The sequence below is a fragment of the Corylus avellana genome, chromosome ca1 (genome assembly GCF_901000735.1).
Source record: "Corylus avellana chromosome ca1, CavTom2PMs-1.0".
NCBI classification, from domain to species: Eukaryota; Viridiplantae; Streptophyta; class Magnoliopsida; order Fagales; family Betulaceae; genus Corylus; species Corylus avellana.
Window position 1 is genome coordinate 35,852,850 of NC_081541.1, and position 20,195 is coordinate 35,873,044.

Consider the following 20,195-nt stretch of genomic DNA (forward strand, 5'->3'; position numbering starts at 1 on the left):
GTCATCTGCCACATATCTCATTTGACACGTAATAAACACTCCAATGCAATGCAATATCAACACGTGTTAAACCTAAGAACCTTAATCTCGAAATTAAAAACCTAAAGACTAAATATAAATTAGATAAAAACCTAAGAACCTTGATCTTAAAATTGAAAACCCAAAGACTAAATCCAAATTAGATAAAAACCTAAGGACTAAATGTGATCATTATTACCTTTATTTATCTAACAATATAAGAGATGCATTAAGATTTGCTCTAATATTACTGTAGCTAATATATAGAGCCTTCGCACAAACAAAAATAAAATTTTAGAGAAGAAAAAAAAAAAAAAAAAATTATACACAAGATCTCCTAATGCTACTTTCATGAATTCTGTCCTCCAATGCTTCAAATGAAAACAAGCTGATATGATAGCCTACAGAATCATTCATCAAGCTGCAAGGGCTCGAAGTATTTCCCATCTATGAGATAAGTGCCAATGGTAAGACGAACTGCCCACACATCCTTGGGCTTTCTTGACACAATTCTGCACCAATTTTTTCATCAATAAGTACTTAATAATGTAGTATAAATAGGAATAATGCTATTTAGTAGACAGCTGTTTACGATTGTTATACAATTCAATGATATGGTAGTAAAAATTAACCCGTCAATCAGCACATATAAAGAAAAAATCAATGACTAATTTTGAATGGCATTACTGTATGTATATAATATGGAGAGTGATGCATGGAAGGGAGATGGAGAGATAAGATGATTCAGAGTACCTTCCAACATCACCAGGGTTGACTAAGCCAGAATTCACCCGAAGGCATGGAACAGATGCAGCCGTCTTTATCATTTTGGGAGCCTCAGTAACAATAACAGGGGAGCCGATCTCAAGTTTTGAGCTTTTTGCCGGTAGCCGGAGCCCCGTCTCAGGTGGTGGTTCTTTTGATTCACACTTAACGGTGACCACTCTGAATCGATTGAATTGGGAGTTGGAAAATATCGTTGCGGCGGGGGCAGTAGAAGAGATGGATAATGCCATCACAATTTACAACTACACTAAAGGATGGATATTGCTTCCGTGGTTTGAGAACACAAGTTTTCTTGCTTATAACAGACAGATAAAGTTTGGAACCATCCAAATTTAGACTTGACCCGGAAAAATCATTGCGCTTCTAGTGTCGGGTGGCCCAAAAGAGGATGGACTAGGCCCATGAAAGGGGCCCAAGTCAGCCCTTTCAAAACACACAAAAAGTTGAGACTTTAATTTGTTTTACCCGGATTGATGGCAGACAAGGGGGAAGCTCTGCCTTTGCCTTTGACTACTCTTAAGAGCATTTTTAGCGGTCTTATTAAATTTTACTCACTAAAATAATTAAAAATATTTTTTTATTTATTTTAACGATTCACCTTTTTAGAGCACCTAAAGTCTCACTATTTTAACAATTCACTTTTATTATTTCATTTAAATATTATCTTTCAAAGATTTGTTTATTCTTAGAAAAAAATAAAGAGAAACGAGAAGAAAAAAAAGAAGAGAGAGAAATGAGTTGGTTAATCAATCGGTGAGTGAACAGTAATTTTTATATTTGGTGAGTACAGTTCACTTCACTATTTTTTTTTTTTGTTAAAGTAGTTAGTCTGAAAAGTGGAGATTTAAGCTACTATTGTTAAATTGCCTTACTAAAATAACCAAAAAAAAAAAAAGATTTTAGTGAGGCTGCAAAGAGTGCTCTAATGTTGAAGTAATGTTACAAGTCCCTCTTGAATCTCTCCAAGAATAATGTCGCTATTAAAATCACCATTAGGCTTGTGATTGATCATTATTGAATTTTGATCAAATGGTAATTTTAATAGTCATATCATTCTTGGAGAAACTCAAAAGAAACACAATAAGGACTTCTAAAATTACTCCTAGTGTTGGTTCCTTTTTCTCATCAATTTCCTTTTTTGCCACAAACTGTATTAAGTAAAGAGTTTTTATTCAATATATATGTGCAAATATACATATTAAAGAAAATTGATACATCACAAAAAAAAAAAAAGGGTAAAAATTAAAGGACATACAGGGTGAAAATAAAAAAAATAAAAAAATTAAAAAAAAAAAAAGAGAGGAAAAAAGGTTAGTTGTGGGCAAGTAGAAGTGCCTTTGTAATAGCTTCGCTCATCCCAACAGCGAGTGGAAATAAGTGTCCAGCACCTGGTAACTCATGGTATTGAATCCATGAAAGCTTTTTGGTAATATAGCGTTGCAGCATAACTGGCACAAGCTTATCTTCATCGCCTTGCCATACATGAACTGAGCCTTCATTATTTGGAAAAGGGTTCTCAAGATCCACCGGACTGAATTTCCAACTCCCAAATCCAACCATCAGGTCACGATGGATGGACTCAAACTCTCCTTGCTGCTTCACTTGTGCCTGCAGGGGGGAAAGGGAAAAGAGAAGGGATCGCATGACTTAATAGTAAGAACAAATCAAGAATGTTGTGAGATTATATCATGCTATTCCATGAGAGTAACACCCAAAACAAGAATTATGTCGAAAATATCTCTCGATGAGGACATGTATGAGTATATATAAAAACATTGAGTCCAATATAGGAAAGATGTCAAAACTGTGACTGCTTAATATAAGCATAATTGAGCTCAAAGACATGGGGCTCAAGGATGTGTCAATCTCCTTAACAAATGGTGGTGTGCATTATGGTGGAGTAGAGTAAAGGCAAACTCAGATAGCACACAAGTGATCCTTATAAGATCAATAAAAGCTTTCGTATGCGGGAGAGTATAGCAATGTAGTGATGGGCTCCCACGTGAGGGAGAGTATTGAGTATACATGTGAGTGTAAAAAAATTGAGTCCCATATTAAAAAGATGTTATTGGTGTGAGTGGTAAATATAATATAGTTGGCCTAAAATCTATAAGCTTAAACTTTTGGGTTGAGCGGTGTTCCAATTATAGTCCCACTGAAAGACTTCCTAGGGTATCAATCTTCCTAACATTAAATATTTTTCTTTGGCTAAGCATGAAAATGGTAGACACTATAATCTATATCATACATCACTTACAGAAAGGTATAGTAATTCCAATTTAGCAAGCTTGTAGGAGAAGAATAAAATAAAATATTGAGAGAAGAACACAATTGTTGATAATGATGTTAAATGAGTATGAAAAAGATGTTATTCTTGATTGTGCTGATTCCAAACATGGATTTGTGAAACCAGCCTCACTGATGAGGTTTAATGAATGTTCGAGGAATGTGTAGCCGACCATATTGGTTTTCATTATACTGCTTATAGGCAGTGAATTTGTTGAGGACAATGACTATTAACCCAGAAAAGAAATTCTTTACCCTTTACCAAAAGAAAATGAAGTACCTGGTGGTGCATCTCTCTCCCAGCAACCTGGGAAATGAATTGTAGATCTTGGCGAGAGAAGATATGGTCAGGCTTATTGTCTACAACACTGGCTGGAGGAAACCACTTCTGAGTGTTCCACCAGTAGGTTAGCCATGAGACATAGTGAGCAACGCCAAGGCTCCACTGGTCCTGAGGTGGTTGTTTGTAGTAGGCGTCTGAAGACAAGTTTGCAGGCAATCCTTGCCACCAATAGTTGACAACCGGAGCTATTAATGTTGCTCCTGCTAGCCTATCGCCATTAACAGACAGATGAGCTCATGTTTCTTAAATTTTTCAAAGAATATAATGAGCAAATGCAGAAAGAGAGAGCTCCTCATACTACTTATTTATCATTGTTTAGATATTAGAAATGTATCTTTTGCTCTTTCTTTCCTTCATCCAGATCATTCTTGAAATCTATCTGTCATTTTTATTTACATTATTATACTCTATTCAAATTCCACTGCAAAGGATTCGAAATTTTAACAATGAACAAGTTGAAGGTATGTTTGTCTAGTTACCTATGAGGAATATACTTGAGGCAGCCCCAAACCACCTGACCACCCATAGAATACCCAATTACATAAAATTTGGATCCAAGTCCCAACTGATCAGCTAGCTCTTCTATATCCAAAGCCAAACTTTTCGCCGATCGTTTCGGATCTGGATCACTTTCTCCATAACCTGGTCTGTCAAACGATACAATGTAGAGTCCTAGTTCTTCAACAAGCTCCTGAAAACATCAATCGGTGCAACTTATAGCAAAACAAACAAAGCCAATGAAGAAATAAGAAGTTTAATCTTAGAGAATTGAGTACTGGAGTTCGGTTTGCTGTAATCATTGCATCATGTCTACAAGAGCCAAAGCCGTGAATAAAGATAATCTTATAGTTAGCCACTTCTTTAGGCACTCCATGCTCCTTGTAGGCCAGATGCCTTCCATCCCTGAGCTTTACTCTAGGTGCTGTCACAGGCGGACCACCAGGGGAGCCACAAACGCTGGGTGGTGGAGGGCGGGTGGCTTGATATCCCCATGCCACAACCCCAATTAACACAATCACTGTAATTCTTATCAACATCCCTGAAAGTGGAAAAAACACACACAAATTTGTTTGTGAATGCAGAACAGAAATTTTCTTCATTTAGTTAAATAAGGCCTTTGTTTACATTTTCATTTAGTTAAATAGTAGTATGAGATAAACAACATGGTCATACATATTTACAAAGAGAGAGACTGACTAACTGCTAAGCAAGGGTAGTTAAATAGTAGTATATGAGATAAACAATTGCAACAAAAAATGGCTCAGGAAAGGAATAGAAGCTCTCATTCTTGGTATTTGTACATGTGAATTTTGAATCAACATCCATTTTTAGCTCCTCTCTCTTTCTCTCTAATACAAATGAGTCCCATAAATGCACCAAAAAGGCAAATTGGACTTCGTGATTGGTAACATTTATGTTATGTAACCTCAAGGGGTTAGCTCGAGTAGTAAGTCAGTTAGCCATGGTGCCTCATTAAGCATAAGTCTAAGATTCAACCTTCATTGAGTGCAAACAATTCTTTGGAGCCACGCCCACGAACTTTACCCAACCCATGTGAAGGGGCGAGGAGCTTTGTAAAGTTTCAAAAAAAAACATGTGTCCTTTATAAATGGAGTCATTACTAGACAATATTGAACCAGGATAATAGAAAACGATTAATCACTAATACAAATAATTGGAAGCTACATGGTCAATGTTTCCTGAAAATTATATTCACAGATTACAGACTAAGAAGATTTCAAATGGAAACAGAAACAGAAACAGTGTTTACTTAAATCATGCTCCATGTCATACAAAAAGGGAAGAAGAGTAGAGAGTGGAGACTGAATATTCACCTTTTAAACCAAAGTTAGGAATGCAGAGGCAAACAAATCAAGCAGCCTGAGAATTTGAAGTGGGGATTTGTGAAGAATAAAGGAAATTAAATGAAGTGATTTCTTGGATCAAGTGTTGAGCAAAAGCAGCTTATCTTTGCGTTGACTCCCCCACAGCTTATATAATATGCATTATACATATTAATAATGAGAAAAACAGAGCACCCATATGAGAGAAGTTGTTAAAGCCAACAACCCCGCAGACTGAATGAAGCTGAATTTGGGTTTGCTTTGTTATTCTTATCAGCAGTCGTCAGAAAGATGGTCCGAGTCCTGACAAGGAACCTGTTTTTTCTTGTCCATAGACTTATCCAGTACTTGCTCTTCAACCTCTTTGTTTTTTTTTTTTTTTTTTGAATTGGACTTGTTCTCCTACTTAGGACTTCACTAATTTTACCTACTTTTTCATGAAAGAATAACGCTATTTACTAAACTGTTATACAATTTTTTTAAATTAATAAAAATTTATAAAAAAAAAATTAAGAATGATTAATTTTTATTTTCACGTCATTTTAACTATATAATAGTCATATAATAGCCTACTGTTCATGCTCAATTTTTCTTACGTCAATCACTTAAAAAGAGCAACAAAAAAAAAAAAAGACATTTAAAATATATCATGCCAACCAATTTAACATAAGTATAATAAAATACTTTTTTATGGAGAAAAATAAAATATAGCCCGGTTGATTCCTACCCTCCATGTTTATATATTTTTAGGTGAAGGCTGGAGTAATTGAATGATGTCATATATATATATTCCAATATTGACTAAGCATCATCCATTTGTTGATAATTTTGTAGAGTCTTAAACTCAAAGTGCCGTCGTTTTAAGTTGTAACATATAAATTAATAAAACAGAGTTAGGTGACCCGTACGGTTGGAGTTAGGTGGCGGCGGCGGCCAGCGTAGTGGTTGACTGGTTGGGATCCTCTTAGACTTCCCTTTTCAAGATGACGTTGGCATTGAACCATGTACACTTCAAACAATTTTTTTATTTTTTATTTTTTAAATAAATAAATAAATAAGCATATTTTATAACCACAAAATCAAATCTACAAATTACCACTTTCCAGCAGAAAACTTGAGAATCAGCAGAACAGGACCTACGTTGATTATATTTCGAGCATCTTTGGGACTGTGTTTGAGAAATAAAATTTTTAAGTCAAAAAGAGTTTTTTGGCAAAAGCTTCATTTTTAAAACTTTTGTCAAAAGTGCTTTTTGACTATTTTTAGACTTTTTAGACCCTTAAAAATGCTTTTAATTCTTTTAACAAACGAATACTTTTTTCTTCAAATAGACTTTTTTAGTGTTAAAAGTATTTTTAGATCTTTCAAACGCAATCCCAAACAGACCCTTAGTGTTTTGTGATTAAAATATGGAGTTACATTGTTGGCCCTTTACCTTACCAGCTGGTGTCAGGCACAAGCAAATGCCCAAATAATAATAAAATAGGGAAGGTCAGTCGGGGCTTATTAAATCTGCACCACTAAATCTTCATTCTTCATTGTATGTATGTGTATGTAAACGTATGTATAATTTGTATACAACTCTTTTACCCAAGCTTTCTCAGATCTCTATTAAATCTAGGAATCACTTGAATGGTTGTCAGGGTTTTGCACTAAAATACAAGCTTGTAGTTTTCAAAACATGTTCCAAACCCCTAACCGACTTAACAATTATCAAATCACTTCTTTTAACCATCTTTTACCACATCTTTCATATAGCTCATAATAGTTAAATTGCTATGAGCCACTCTATCCCTCAAGTAAATGCTTCAAAATAGAGTATCTTTGTCCATTTTGCTACATTAAACTTTCACATTGAGATGCTCTATTTCTAGAGGAATAAAGTGGCTACGTAAAAGTTTTTATTATTTCTCCCCCACCCCTCTCACCTTTGAAGAAGAATGGAGTCACCAAAATTAAAACAACAAGACTCATCGTCTCTCGGTTTTGGGTAATTTAGTTTGGGACAACCGAATCCCCCAATGGGTCAAGTAGTGACCGAATCCCCCAAAAACACCCACTAGGCATGGTTCAACAAAACCCTAAAGGCTCGTCCGGAAGTGTCCAAACCATCCTTACTCTCTAAAATGAGTGGCTTGACCACCCCTAAATGGCCTTTGAAAATGAGTCAGCCAACCCATAACCACCTTTCTCTTTTTTTTTTTTTTTTTTCTTTGTGCTTTCTTATGTGGCATGCTTTTAAATGATTTGGTGGTGCCGACATAAAAATACATACACATTAAAGAGTGATTTGCTGCATTTAAACCGTAAGGAGTGATTTGATAATATTTTTTCCTAATAAAGAAAAGAATAGTCATTATGGAACTATAAGGATTTTTGGTGGCAGGTATGAATTTTCAACTGAATTATACATTCATTTTAGGCATTTGAACTAATAATACAAAATGGTACATTTGATTACGCAGATGAACAATAACATGTAAACAAAAAAAGACAGGTGAAACTCCCATTAACCTCCTCATTTCAATCCCTACTAAAGAATCAACCAACTGATTGCAATGTACTTGCACCACCATACCACAATACAATCAGCTAAGAAAAACACAGCATAAAACACGCTATTCCATTACTTAGTTGACCTTGGCATTGTAGGATACTGGATCTTTCCGAAGCCACAAGTTAACTATAACAGAATCAATAATAATCTACACCACATATACTTATATGTCAGTAAAACTAAACAAAGATAAATACAAAAAAGAGAAATTTCACTTAACCCCCATGAATTGTCGTTATTTTTGCAATTATTTTCCTAAACTTTAAAAACTCTAAATTTGGTGTATCAATCTTTTAATTTCATCCCTCTGTTAGGATTTTCTGTTAAATTCGGTCAAAATTCTCGAAATACTCCAGTTTGTTTTATAAAAAAATAAAAATAAAAAATAAAAAAAGTCAAATACTCAGATGTGATATTTTTGCAAATTCCATTAAATCTTGACCAACGCCTAAATCCTAACAATTTTTTTCTTTTTTCTTTTTTTTTTTTTAAGAAAAAAAAGAAGGGTATTTTGGGAATTTTGAGGTGAAATTGAAATGAAAGATGAATGTGTAAATTGAGAATTTTTTAAGTTTATGGGAATAATTGCAAATGTGATGGAAGTTCAAGGGGTTAAATGAAGTTTCTCAAATACAATATAGATGAACAAAAAGATGAATAACCTGGTTTATATGGGCCGCAACACAAGGAAGAACCAGCAAACCAGATTCACCAAATGCACCACCAAGCTGCTCCACAACAGCCACCATCACAGGCAGAGTTTTCTACAACACCATTGCAACGCATCAAGCATCAACAAATTTTTATTTATTTATTTTTTATTTTTAATGTTTCTTAAATGAGGAAACCTAGGTACTTGCATGATACATGTTTGTTAAAGAAAGAATTAATAATCACCTGACTGGCAACAAGTACAAGAGCGGTGGCATTTTCTTTCTTGGAAAAATTTGATTTGCTACCACCTGTGACAGCTGAGAGGCTCTGTATAGCAAGAGCATTAAATGCCAACAAGAAGACATGCAGAAGTCTGCAGTAAAAGAAACAAATTCCACTTGTTAGTTTATGCTACTACATTAAAGCCCAAAAAGTTTGCAGTAACTGAAAATGCAGAGTGAGTGATCACTTTTTTTTCTTCTTTTTATTTTGACCTAAATGTTAGCCAGCCTACTATTTCACTCTGGGCAGAAGCCAGTTGTGACAGACAGATCTTAACTCATATCAAGCTAGGAGGATAAATACACAAATTTATGCATATATAGTTTAAGCACAGTCAACAGAAACTTTTGATTTCTTTATAAGGTAAGACTAATATCAACCAAAACTCCCAATAGCAAAATTGGAAACCTAAGAGAAAATTATCAAAATAAAATGAAACTTCAGTGTGTCAAAAGTTTCCAAGTATCCTATATTTTGAACAATCAAAATGCTACAAACTCCCACTCTTTCACTTCCACTCTCACACATCCTAACGTGACTTTTAAAATCACCATTGGAATTGAGATTTATCATTATTGGATGTTGATCCGATGATAATTTTAAAAGCCATTTCAAAGAGTAGAAGAGTGGGAGTATGTGTAGCATTACTCTTTGAACATTATCTATAAATAGCACCGACAAAGAACTAGATTGAAGCCTATATGGGCCAACTCTAGCCCAACAAGCATGGAATGAGAAGTATGGGCATGCATAATATCACCTACATCCTATACACTGCCACTGGTCAATGATGACAGCAGCGTTATGTGTTGCCCTAAAATTAAAAAATCCAAAAAGTTAACTACATCGGCTAGTAGCCAACGACTGGATGACAGGTTATTTACTTTTCATGGCAAGTTGATAAGCTACAAACTGCTGTCAAGTAGGAAAAAGAATTTAACAAATAATATCATAAAGAAAGTAAAAGATAAATGACACTCAAATAGTACAAGAAAAATATGAGTGAAAAACATACGCCCCCATTCCAATAGCTATGAGAAAAACTGTAGGCTTAACCATCAATAGCAGTGACCTCGACCTACTCACTTGTATCCATGGTACCTGAATAACCATTAATGTTCAGACCATAATCACTACTAAACCCAAAAGACACATGCATGTCCCATGCCAAACAAGTAAAATCTAGATCCCCTAAAAGGAACCATTTTTGACAATTAGACAAATTTCCCAAGACATCTCAAAATATAGTTATGCAAAGGACATGTTCACGTTAGTATTTGCAAGAACGTTCGGAACAAGTGTAATACCACCAGTTTTCCACGACTCATGAAAATTATAAGTAATTAGAAATCATTACATCATACTTTATGAATTAGGAAGAGAGACATGGATATTGCTTATAAATTATCAATCATAACAATTCTATATAATATGAGCAACAATACTCCACACAACTACAATGTAAAATAAATTACACTACATTCCAAGTTAATCGAAAATAGATATTGAAGTTATTTTGTGAAGAGAATAAGCATGTTTTGCGTAGAAATTGAATACAAAAATACCAGTAGCTGCACTACTTCCATCACAACATTATTCAATTTTTTAAAACATAATAATTTACTGGAAAAATACAAAGGGGTGCAACTCTACTATATCAGAAGTAATACCAAAAAAAATCAGCAGAAAAGCAAAAAGAAGAACCATCATCTACACTGAATATTAAAAATTAATTAATTGACAAAACAAAAAGTAAAATGAGTTTTTAAATCAAGCATCTGTGTTTTGCAAAGCATTTAGAGATCTTTGTGAGACCAGAAAGGGAATATGGTTAAGATTGCATAAGGACCATAAGACATATGCCAAGGAAAAAGCCTATAAACCTCAGCATTGCACTAAATGGCTGGATATCCGAACAAAAGCCCCGCACACCCAACCCAATATGTAAATTCCCATAAGAATTATTATTGTGAATGCAGCAACTAAAGTATTTATAATCATGTGATCACAATAAAATGAAGAATAAAAATGAAAACTAAGCAAGGTATAACACTTACCAGACTAAGAAAGAGTGCACTGAACTTCGAAAAGAGTGCGCGTTTTTGATCAACAAAGTCTGCCAGACCTGCAACTCGCATTTAATGAGGACTACAACAATTAGAAAGGTATTTAAGATCAAATCGAGATAGAAAAGTTGGAGGCAGGAAAGGAATAATCTTTTTCATAAGAGGCATTTGGTAGAAGAAATGGAAAAGCAGAAGGAAAGAGAGAGTTACTTATTTTAGGGACCAAAAGAACAAATATGTAAAATCATTTGCCATCCCTTTCCCATTCTCCTCTCCCTGTCCCTCACATTTTGGGAAGGATATGGGATACAGCTCCTCCCCCTTTTCTGTCATTCAGGGGAAAAAAGCCCTCCCCCCCCAAGACACAAACTTTCCTTACTCTATTCTCCATTCTCTCCTTTCCCTCTCCTGCCAAATTGACCTCAATAGAAATTCAATTAGTAGTGTTATTTCATTCTCACTGATCATCTTCTATTATAACATATATATGTATAAGACGGCCTGTGTGCACAATTTCGCCCATAACGAAAAGGGCCAACAAATTTCTGAGATAGAACAAATAAGATAAACACTCACCTTTAAAGGATTCTCGAAAGACCTGTAGATCAAAACAGGTGAATTACTATTGGAACAAGTCAGACACGACAATGAAGGTAAAAGACAATGATGTGATAGTACTTATCTAAAAAACCAGATTCATGGGCAAGAATCTAAGTATGACACCAATTTGTATACCACTAAAAATAAGACTTCCAAAGAAAGGGAAGCATGGTGCATGATTAATGAATACATAAAGGACAAAAAAAAAATGTTGAAACTACTGCATTTGAATGCTTAGAGTGTCCAGTGGACCTTCCTGAGGGAAAAAGAAGAAAGAAAACCCCAATGCTAGATGGAAAAAGTACATCCAAAAACAGCCCCTCAGAGATCCAAAAGCATCCATCTCAGGTAAGACTACACAACCAAGAAGGTTATCCAAAGTCACATAGGACATGGATCATTATAAAAATAGAAAGCAAAAGCATAACATGCCACATTCCAAAATATAACAAGGATGGGCTCATTTGTGGCTCTCGATTTAAGCATCATAAATTGAGAAATTTATTGACAAAGAATATCTTTGAAATGCATAAAGAAACTACAAGATAGTGACTGCATATGGGAGAGAACAGCAGTAAACTTTCCCAAAAACCGATAGAAATCATTGTATTTGGTGCTATTCAACAAACTGATGCCCATCCTGTGTCTATCCTCAAGGTAGAAAGTCTTAACATTCTATTAATGGGACTCTCTCAGTTCCCTTAGTAGTTCCAAATAATGTTAAAATCCCCTATCCACCTTCTACTTCATGGACCAAAACATCGTCAACATGGGAGAGAAATGAAATACTTTTGTCAAACAGCTATCCAAGACATTATGTTTACTTGAAGGCAGCTATGTAACACTACACACATGTTACGATGTACGCCAACATAACAAAGTTAAAGACTACAAACATAGCAAAAATATAACAATCCAAGCAAACATCTTCCATAAAAAAATTCTATAAGTTTCAAAGTAATTTTCAAAAACAACACAGATGTCATTATGCCATACAGAAATACAATATACATTTATAACTGGAAGTTTTATCCAAAAACAATATCGATAACAGCCTATAATGCAATACAATAAAAATTCTTAGAAAGAACTTGTATTCACTTTCGGCTAATCATGGTAACCTGTATGTGCCAAAAGATTTTTTATTTTAATTTACTCATGGTAAACTAAAAGTGCCCTAATTTTTTTTTCATATTTCAACATAATTTCATTTTTCACTTTCAGGAAACAAATCGAGAGATTTCCATGATGTGCAAGCATCAAACAATAAAAGTCATTTCAGTTTGCATTTTGAAATGCTGATACTACAGGAATTTCCTCTATTAAGTGTAAGGAAATGGATAAATTACCTTCCCCAAGATTAGTGGGACTAGAAGTGTGAGAACAAGACTCCTAAACAGCTGCTTAGTTGGAACAGATACACCAACTCCATCAGCAATGAATTTTGAGATAGAAAATGGGACCTAAAAGGCAATATATCATTAGTCCAGACATGTATAATAACATAGAAACTAAACTTTGATGTTAGCAAGTCATACTGACCCAAATTCACTGTATATAAAGAATAAATTAATGACTACAAATGGAGAGAATATAAAGTCAAGTTGATCATGCTGAAAAAAAAAAGAAGAAGAAGAAGAAGAAGAAGCATATTTTGCTGCTTTTAATCTATATACAACTTCAAACCATATGAATAGTGACATTAAGAAACAAAACAAAGAGATCGCCTCAGCTAAGAGTTCCAACCATGTAGTGATTGCCATAGTACAATAACAAATTATACATACACACCACTTAATTGCAGGACTACAATTATCTATCTTTAACAATTTAAATCATTCTTAAAAACATAATGGAAAAGAATATCACGAATTAGCAAGGACTTGATATTTAGTGGAATATTCTCCATGCAAAGTAAAAATGAAGAAAACTTATTCTCTCAGCAAACAAAAAGTTCTCCTATGGAGAGGGAGGGGCATACCAAAACCCTCAGAGAGGACATTTGAGTCTAAGAAGGAGTTCCCAGGCATCTTTTGATATATTAACTCAGTGAAAGGGGGGAGGGGGAGGAAAGAGAGAAGGAAAGAATAAAAGAACATCTTTAGTGTGGAATTACTGTTACAACCAACAAGAACAACTTCAAGGACCAATGACAAGTAAATTTTATTGGAGACACCGCAAGGAAAAGAAGAAATAGGCAAAATTGGATTATAAAGCAGAAAAATAGAAACAATAAAAGAAGACAGAAGACGCCTAAAATTGAAGGCAACTTCTTTCAAAGTAAAGCCAGATTTGAAACTTCACATTTATCTAATAACACAGAGGCAACAAAAGAGGCTAGATCGGGTGACAACAGAAAATGGCCATGTCCCAAAACTTCTTTTTTGGCACCCCAAGTCTGGGTGCTTAAGTGCAAACACATAATGTAGACATCAGCTTATATATCATTAATAATACAACACAAAACTACAGTATTGAGATAACTCTGCATGGCGAGAGCGCCAAATTATAACGTGTTATATGCATAATGATCAAAGACTGCAGTAAATTCTCTGAAGGCTTTAAAATAGTTGTACATGCGGAGATGTACTTTTAGGAATGCTAGAGATTTGACTCCTGTAACTTACAATTAAAATGCCTAACATATTAGATATCACTGTCATTGCAAGAGCAAGGGCGGAATTCCCTCCAGCAAGCTGCATTTGAGGAATGCAACATTCTATTAATCTTCAAACCTAAATATGTAAAAATAAGACAAGAAAGGAGATAGTTGGGAAATTAGCAAACCTGAGTAAGTGCCACTCCACTTGATAATGTAGTTGGCATACAGCTAAATATAGCCAGTCCTGTAGAACCAGAGAAACCACTGCATAGTTTGCAAATAAGGTGGAGACAATAATAAATTACTGCTTCACAACTTTGCCAACTGCAAAGTTACTTAGAAACACAAGAATTTTTTAAATGCATTAACCAGAGCTAAGAACATTAACTGTTGAAGAAGGAACTTCTGTCATGCGTTTATTTCCTAATATTGTAATATGCAATAAGTGTATTTCCATAATAGGTTGTAGGACTTTTCTATTTAAACTTTTGTAAGCGTACGAAGCAATGCAGTGGCAGATAAGACAATATTCCCTTCTTCTTCTATATCCAAACTTTTCGTCTTTTTCTTTCAACTTGGTATTAGCGCGGTTGTGGTTGTTTTCGTTTCGTGCCTTTGACCTGATAGGCAGACTCACGTTCAGTCTGCACCGGTCAGTTGTCACCACAAAAGACCCACGTTCAAGATTCTTTGGGAAAGCATAAAGCGTTTCAGGTGAGTTTGTGCCACCAGCATCACCGCTACACCTGTGCCAATCGAAACTTCTCATCCTCGATTGGCTTGGTTGCGCAAAGGGGATTGTATGTGGGTGAGGAGGCTCGGTCCTATTTTTCTCCTACAGTGATATCTCTTCATGGGGAGACAAGTGAAGAAGAGAAATGCTCTCTAGATCCTTTACCTATAATGACAAATTCCTTATCTATTGCGAGAGAAGGATGTTCCAAAATATGATAGTCAGCAACCGCAACAAAATGTTGTTGAGCAAAGTCGAGTCACTGGTGGAGGTGTTACAAGTTTATTCCAAACATCCAAAGTGTAAGACTATTCTCCAGCCTCTCAACCAAACATCAACTCTTGACTCAGGTAATCCTATGCCCACTTTAGACATGCCAATACCTACTGTTAATAATATTGGTCTTCCAATTGCCCAAAGTAAAGGAATCAGATCTTACAACAATCTAATTGTACTTCCATATCTAATTTTGTTTCTTATAACAATCTTTCATTACCCTATTGTACTTCCTCTCCAAAACTATCCTATGTCTATTCCCCAAAGTGTCCAGGAGGCACTTGAGGACCCAAAGTGGACAGAAGCAATGCAAGAAAAGATGAAAACTCCTTACAAAAATTACACATAAGACCTCGTTGAATTACCTGAAGGAAAGAAGGCAGTAGGATGCAAATGGGTGTTTACAGTGAAACATAAAGCTAATGGTTCAATCGAGAGATACAAGGCTAGATTGGTTGTGAAATGCTTCACACGGACTTATGGGATATATTATGAGAAAACATTTGCTCCAGTGGCAAAGACGTACTCTATCAAGGTCTTACTTCATTGGCAACAATGGTAATGTAACACCCCACCCCATTGATACACAATATTGTCCGCTTTTGGTTCTCCCGAACAAGACTTCTCAGGAAGTCACTCATCCTAGTACTACTCTCGCATAAGCTCGCTTAACTGCAGAATTTTGATGGGATCATGACCATCAAGACTTTAAAACGCGTTGTTGTCATAAAGGGTGTAAGTATACATATAAACACATCTCTATCTCCATACTCGGGCGATGTGGGACGTCACAGGTAAAGTGCATAAACTGAAGAAGGCACCATCGTTGCCAACGAAAGTAAGACCCATTAGTCTCTGGGAAGCCTAGAGGAAGAAGTATACATGTAAAAAAAGCATTTTTTCATGGAAACCTACAAAAAGAGGGTATTCATGGAGATTTGTCCTGGACTTCAAGATTCTTCAGTCAATGGTTAAGTGCGTAAACTGAAAAAGGCATTGTATTGATTAAAACAATCTCGTAGGGCGTGGTTTGAAAGATTTGATTGGGCTATACAAAAGTGTAAATACAAGTAGAGCCAAGCTGATCACACATTGTTCATCAAATGGTCTTTACTAGGGAAGGTAACTTCTTTAAGTGTTTATGTGGATGACAAAATATTGACCGAGAATGATGATGAAGAAATACAAAAGTTAAGGAAAATATCTCGCCCATGAGTTTGAAATAAAAGATTTTGGAAGTTTGATATATTTTCTTGGCATCAAGGTAGCTGGATTGAGACATGGGATATTCGTCTCTCAGCGAAAATATGTACTTGATTGACTCATGGAAACAGGAATGCTTAGATGCAAAACAGTTGACAACCTAGTAGAAGAAAAGAAATTAAAGGACGATGATGAAAGTTCTCTGGTTGATAAAGGTACGTATCAACGATTAGTTGGAAGATTAATATATTTGTTGCACACTCATCCAGATATTACCTATGCTGTCAGTGTAGTGAGTAGGTTTATGTACTTACCTCGAGAATCTCATATGGAAGCGTTTTACAAATACTTCTACATTTAAAATCTTCACCAAGTAAAGGGTTTTTGTTTACCAAACATGATCACCTAAAATTAAAGTTTATATAGATGCTGATTGGGCTGGGTATGTCACAGATCAATGATTTACTTCCGGATATTACACTTTTATGAGAGGAAATCTAGTTATCTAATGTAGTAAGATACAATTAGTGAATGCTAAATCTACTACAAAAGCTGAATTCCGAGGCATGGCTCACGAGATATGTTATTATGGTTGAATATTCTACTGAAAGAACTTGGATATGATTATAAGGATTCGATTAGATTATATTTCAAAAAAAAAAAGGCAGCCATTAATATTGCTCATAATTCTGTTAAGCAAGATCAAACTAAAGACATTGAAATTGATAAGACATTTTATCAAGGAAACATTGTGAACAGGATTGATTTGTACAGCTTATGTGAAGATGGGGGGAACAACTTGCGAATATTTTGATAAAGCAAGCGTCCAATAGTGCTCTTCGTTCAGTATTGTGCAAGCTAGTCATGCAAGACATCTTTGCCTTAGCTTGAGGAGAAGTGTTGAAGAAGAAAACTCATGATATTTGTTTATTTCCTATTATTACCCAATTTGATTACATCTGATTTTGTTCCTATTATTGTAATACACAATAATTGTATTTCCATAATAGGTTGTAGGACTTTTCTATTTAAACTCTTGTAAGCATATGAAGTAGTGCATTGGAATAAGACAATATTCCCTTCTCCAAATTTTTCGTCTTTCTCTTTCAACTTAAAGTTCAAAGATGAAAATTATGATGTAATGGAGAAATGCCTTCTAAGGTGCATGCATGCATGCAGGAGCAGAACTACATGAAATGTCGAACCCAAATTTTTTAAATTCCCCCCCCCCCCCCCCCCCCAACAACACCAAACCTAAAATAAAAATATTAGTGGAATGCAGGAACAAACATTGTGCACAAATGGTGAAAGCATGTTGTATGCATGAACTATCATTGCAGATAAAACAGTAAATCTTTCAATGAGTCACTTTTGTACTGCATCGTCCTTAACATTGAAAATTGGAGTTAAAAAAAAGTGACTTTATTATTATCTATAGTAAATGGACAATAATTCAAATTGATATTTGGCATGTATGTGGAAATGTAGGGAGCATATAATCCCAATAAAATGGCTTTGAAAAAAATATAAATCCTACAAAAGTTGTTGATTGGTGTATACTAACTTAGTTTTACACCAGTGTCAACAGATATATTTGTGTGTGTTTGTGTACGTGTGTACGTATCAAGTGTACAAATGTGTAAGTTGTGTATGTGAACTTAAGTATTTTATGCATGTACTTTGTACCAATGCTACAAGAAAAATAATTACAATCGTCAAACCTGTAACAAATTCTTGGGGTTTCATCTGCATTTGCAATATTGCTCTTGAAAAGTATGGAGAGATCATCAGAATGGACACCTGCAAAGAGAGGAGAAGCAAGAATTGATAACATATATACCAGTCTAGATTCAACAGTAAAATAGATACCAATGAATTGTGCATGTATACCAATGCGGATAAGAAACCAATAAAATTGATATCAATAAATTACCAATGTTCAGCAACAATGCTAGAAAAGAGTGGCCATAATGGGCAATAAACTATGTAGCCAGCCACTTAACCATGAGAAGAAAGCAGGTTCCTTGCCAATGGCTGTTGGGCCAAATGGCAGCTCCACCCCCCATGAAGACTGGGATGGTGGATAAGGTTATGGGTTCAAGTCCCATGGGTTGTGCGAGAGGTTACTAATAACGGAAAAACATAATTAAGGAAGTCACATGGGTTCAAGTCCCCAGTTAGGCAATTAGCTTGCTGCTGCAGCAAGCATCTGTTAACCAGTCTAAGCTGTAGCGAGGTTATTTATAGGTAGGCATCACACAGTGCCTTAAAAATGATAGTAATTGATACATAAGATCATCAAACAGGGGACCATGTAGAAACTTAGAAATGTAGGAATCTGCAACATGCAGAGAATTGAATCTTGAATCAACTTAGATTTATAATCCATAAAGTGATTTCTATTACCATTTTTACCTCTATTTAATCTTATCAAATGTAAATAAGTTTCCTCGCCTATTGATGCAACTTCAATAAGCATCTGCACCTTTCTATGGTTTCATATCATTACTAAGCAATATAAATGCATGTGTTAAGCTCCTACCACTCACCTAATCAACAATACCAAATTTCATATTTTATTACAGTTTTTCTTTTAGTTTATCCAAGTGGTTGAATGTGTTTTTAATACTATTTCCCATTTTGTAGCATGTTCAAAAGTTATCTTTATTTGCCAAGAATCCTTATACCTGCATCATAAGAAGAATCCTTATGCTTGCCACATAACCTCAAAATAATGCTAATAGATAATTATAACCAAAATCATCAAAAATGTTGAAACTCTGACCTATTGTTCATAATCATCCTTAGTGCCCCTTACTCAAAATCATAAAGACTAGGGTTTTGTAATAGCAAAGCCCACTCCTACGTGTAAAAGGATATAAAAATGTGGAGCACAAGTTTATATATATGAAGGTAAGCAACAACATTATTCATTGTTAACATTTGTTGTGCTAGTAATTTTACCCACTAATATGATGGCCTGCTTTCCTAATTTTTTGACAATATCACTGCATTAAGATACCGATCACATATTTAATAGTGCCCATAGTTATTATGATACAAATGTACATGGTTTAAAGAGTAAAATATGATCATAGAATGTAATCCATCACAAGAAGTGTAAGAACTTTAAACAGATAAGATGTGAGCAAAATACCACCCTCGCATAAAATTTTCTTCATTATTTCTTAGTGCCTGAAAGGGAAGGTGCCACTAAAATAGATTCATGCATATGATACAGAAAGGAAGTGTTGGAATAAGACTTTGATCCATTACTATAAGGCAGTGGCATAAAGGTATGGGAAACAATCAAAATTCTGTCTCTGACTTCAGTCCACAACACATTCAATCAAAAAACAAAAACCAAAAAAAAAATAAGGGAAAATGTATAATAAGTCCTTGAGTCAACCCTCCAAAATTTAAAACTCCCTGAGTTTTTTTTTTCAAAAATTTACTCCCTGGGTCAATTGAAATGACAATAAAATCCCTGCCGTCAAAATTTTTTAACAGCCGTTAGTGCCACTCAAAACGCACCGTTTTACCTGATTAAAATATTAATTTTTTATTAATTTAATTTAAAAAAAATTAAATCTAAAACAAAATAAAAAATTTTAAAAAAATTGAAGGGTGGCCAGGGGTGGCGCACCTAACCCCTATGGGGTGGCCGCAAGCTGCCCCAGGGGTGGTTTGGGGTGGCTCGCGGCCACCCCTAACCGCCCATGGCCACCCCTCCACCCATGAGGTGGCTCGCGGCCACCCCATTGGGGGTTTGGGGTGGCCACAGGGTTGAGTGGCCCTAACGGCTATTAAAAAATTTTGACGGCAATAATTTTATTGTCATTTTAATTAACCCAGGGAGTAAATTTTCAAAAGAAAAAAAAAAAACTCAAGGAATTTTAAATTTTAGAGGGTTGACTCGGGGACTTATTATACATTTTCCCAAAA

At 35.1% G+C, this 20,195-nt stretch overlaps 3 protein-coding genes across 5 annotated transcripts in view; all 3 read right to left on the reverse strand.

The window, feature by feature from the left end:
- Positions 1-250: 250 nt before the first annotated feature.
- On the reverse strand, positions 251-1,084 carry LOC132167560 (protein CHLORORESPIRATORY REDUCTION 42, chloroplastic). Its single transcript, XM_059578573.1, has 2 exons — positions 772-1,084; positions 251-530 (listed from the first exon to the last, which is right to left on the reverse strand). Exons 1-2 carry the CDS (start codon positions 1,032-1,034, stop codon positions 428-430), a joined length of 366 nt encoding a protein of 121 aa, XP_059434556.1. The 5' UTR covers positions 1,035-1,084; the 3' UTR covers positions 251-427.
- A 967-nt stretch (positions 1,085-2,051) lies between these two features.
- On the reverse strand, positions 2,052-5,600 carry LOC132187121 (uncharacterized). Of its 3 annotated transcripts, XM_059601322.1 has the most exons (6): positions 5,403-5,600; positions 5,269-5,313; positions 4,210-4,472; positions 3,913-4,124; positions 3,371-3,641; positions 2,053-2,412 (listed from the first exon to the last, which is right to left on the reverse strand). In XM_059601322.1, exons 3-6 carry the CDS (start codon positions 4,468-4,470, stop codon positions 2,116-2,118), a joined length of 1,041 nt encoding a protein of 346 aa, XP_059457305.1. In that variant the 5' UTR covers positions 4,471-4,472; positions 5,269-5,313; positions 5,403-5,600; the 3' UTR covers positions 2,053-2,115. The 3 variants fall into 3 exon arrangements, with proteins under 3 accessions (XP_059457314.1, XP_059457305.1, XP_059457298.1); XM_059601315.1 differs by having other exon boundaries at positions 5,269-5,600; XM_059601331.1 differs by lacking the exons at positions 5,269-5,313; positions 5,403-5,600 and having other exon boundaries at positions 2,052-2,412; positions 4,210-4,470.
- Positions 5,601-7,668: 2,068 nt separating this feature from the next.
- The window catches only part of LOC132191004 (probable sodium/metabolite cotransporter BASS4, chloroplastic), a 19,570-nt gene continuing 7,043 nt past the window's right edge, over positions 7,669-20,195 (reverse strand). The window contains exons 6-14 of the mRNA XM_059606027.1: positions 14,224-14,282; positions 14,064-14,132; positions 12,786-12,899; positions 11,413-11,434; positions 10,828-10,895; positions 9,786-9,871; positions 8,732-8,861; positions 8,497-8,598; positions 7,669-7,982 (exon numbers count right to left, since the gene is read on the reverse strand). Coding sequence (XP_059462010.1) covers positions 7,908-7,982; positions 8,497-8,598; positions 8,732-8,861; positions 9,786-9,871; positions 10,828-10,895; positions 11,413-11,434; positions 12,786-12,899; positions 14,064-14,132; positions 14,224-14,282 — 725 coding nt within the window. The 3' untranslated portion in view covers positions 7,669-7,907. The remainder of the gene's footprint in view (positions 7,983-8,496; positions 8,599-8,731; positions 8,862-9,785; positions 9,872-10,827; positions 10,896-11,412; positions 11,435-12,785; positions 12,900-14,063; positions 14,133-14,223; positions 14,283-20,195) is intronic.

Excerpts from the sequence above, each read along its gene's own strand:
- LOC132167560 (XM_059578573.1), bottom strand. The coding sequence starts at position 1,034 with ATGGCATTATCCATCTCTTCTACTGCCCCCGCCGCAACGATATTTTCC. Across the intron at positions 531-771 it reads AACCCTGGTGATGTTGGAAG|AATTGTGTCAAGAAAGCCCA; the intron begins GTACTCTGAATC and ends AAATTGGTGCAG.
- LOC132187121 (XM_059601331.1), bottom strand. The coding sequence starts at position 4,470 with ATGTTGATAAGAATTACAGTGATTGTGTTAATTGGGGTTGTGGCATGG. Across the intron at positions 4,125-4,209 it reads TTACAGCAAACCGAACTCCA|GAGCTTGTTGAAGAACTAGG; the intron begins GTACTCAATTCT and ends TGATGTTTTCAG. Across the intron at positions 3,642-3,912 it reads CTCAAGTATATTCCTCATAG|GCTAGCAGGAGCAACATTAA; the intron begins GTAACTAGACAA and ends TAATGGCGATAG.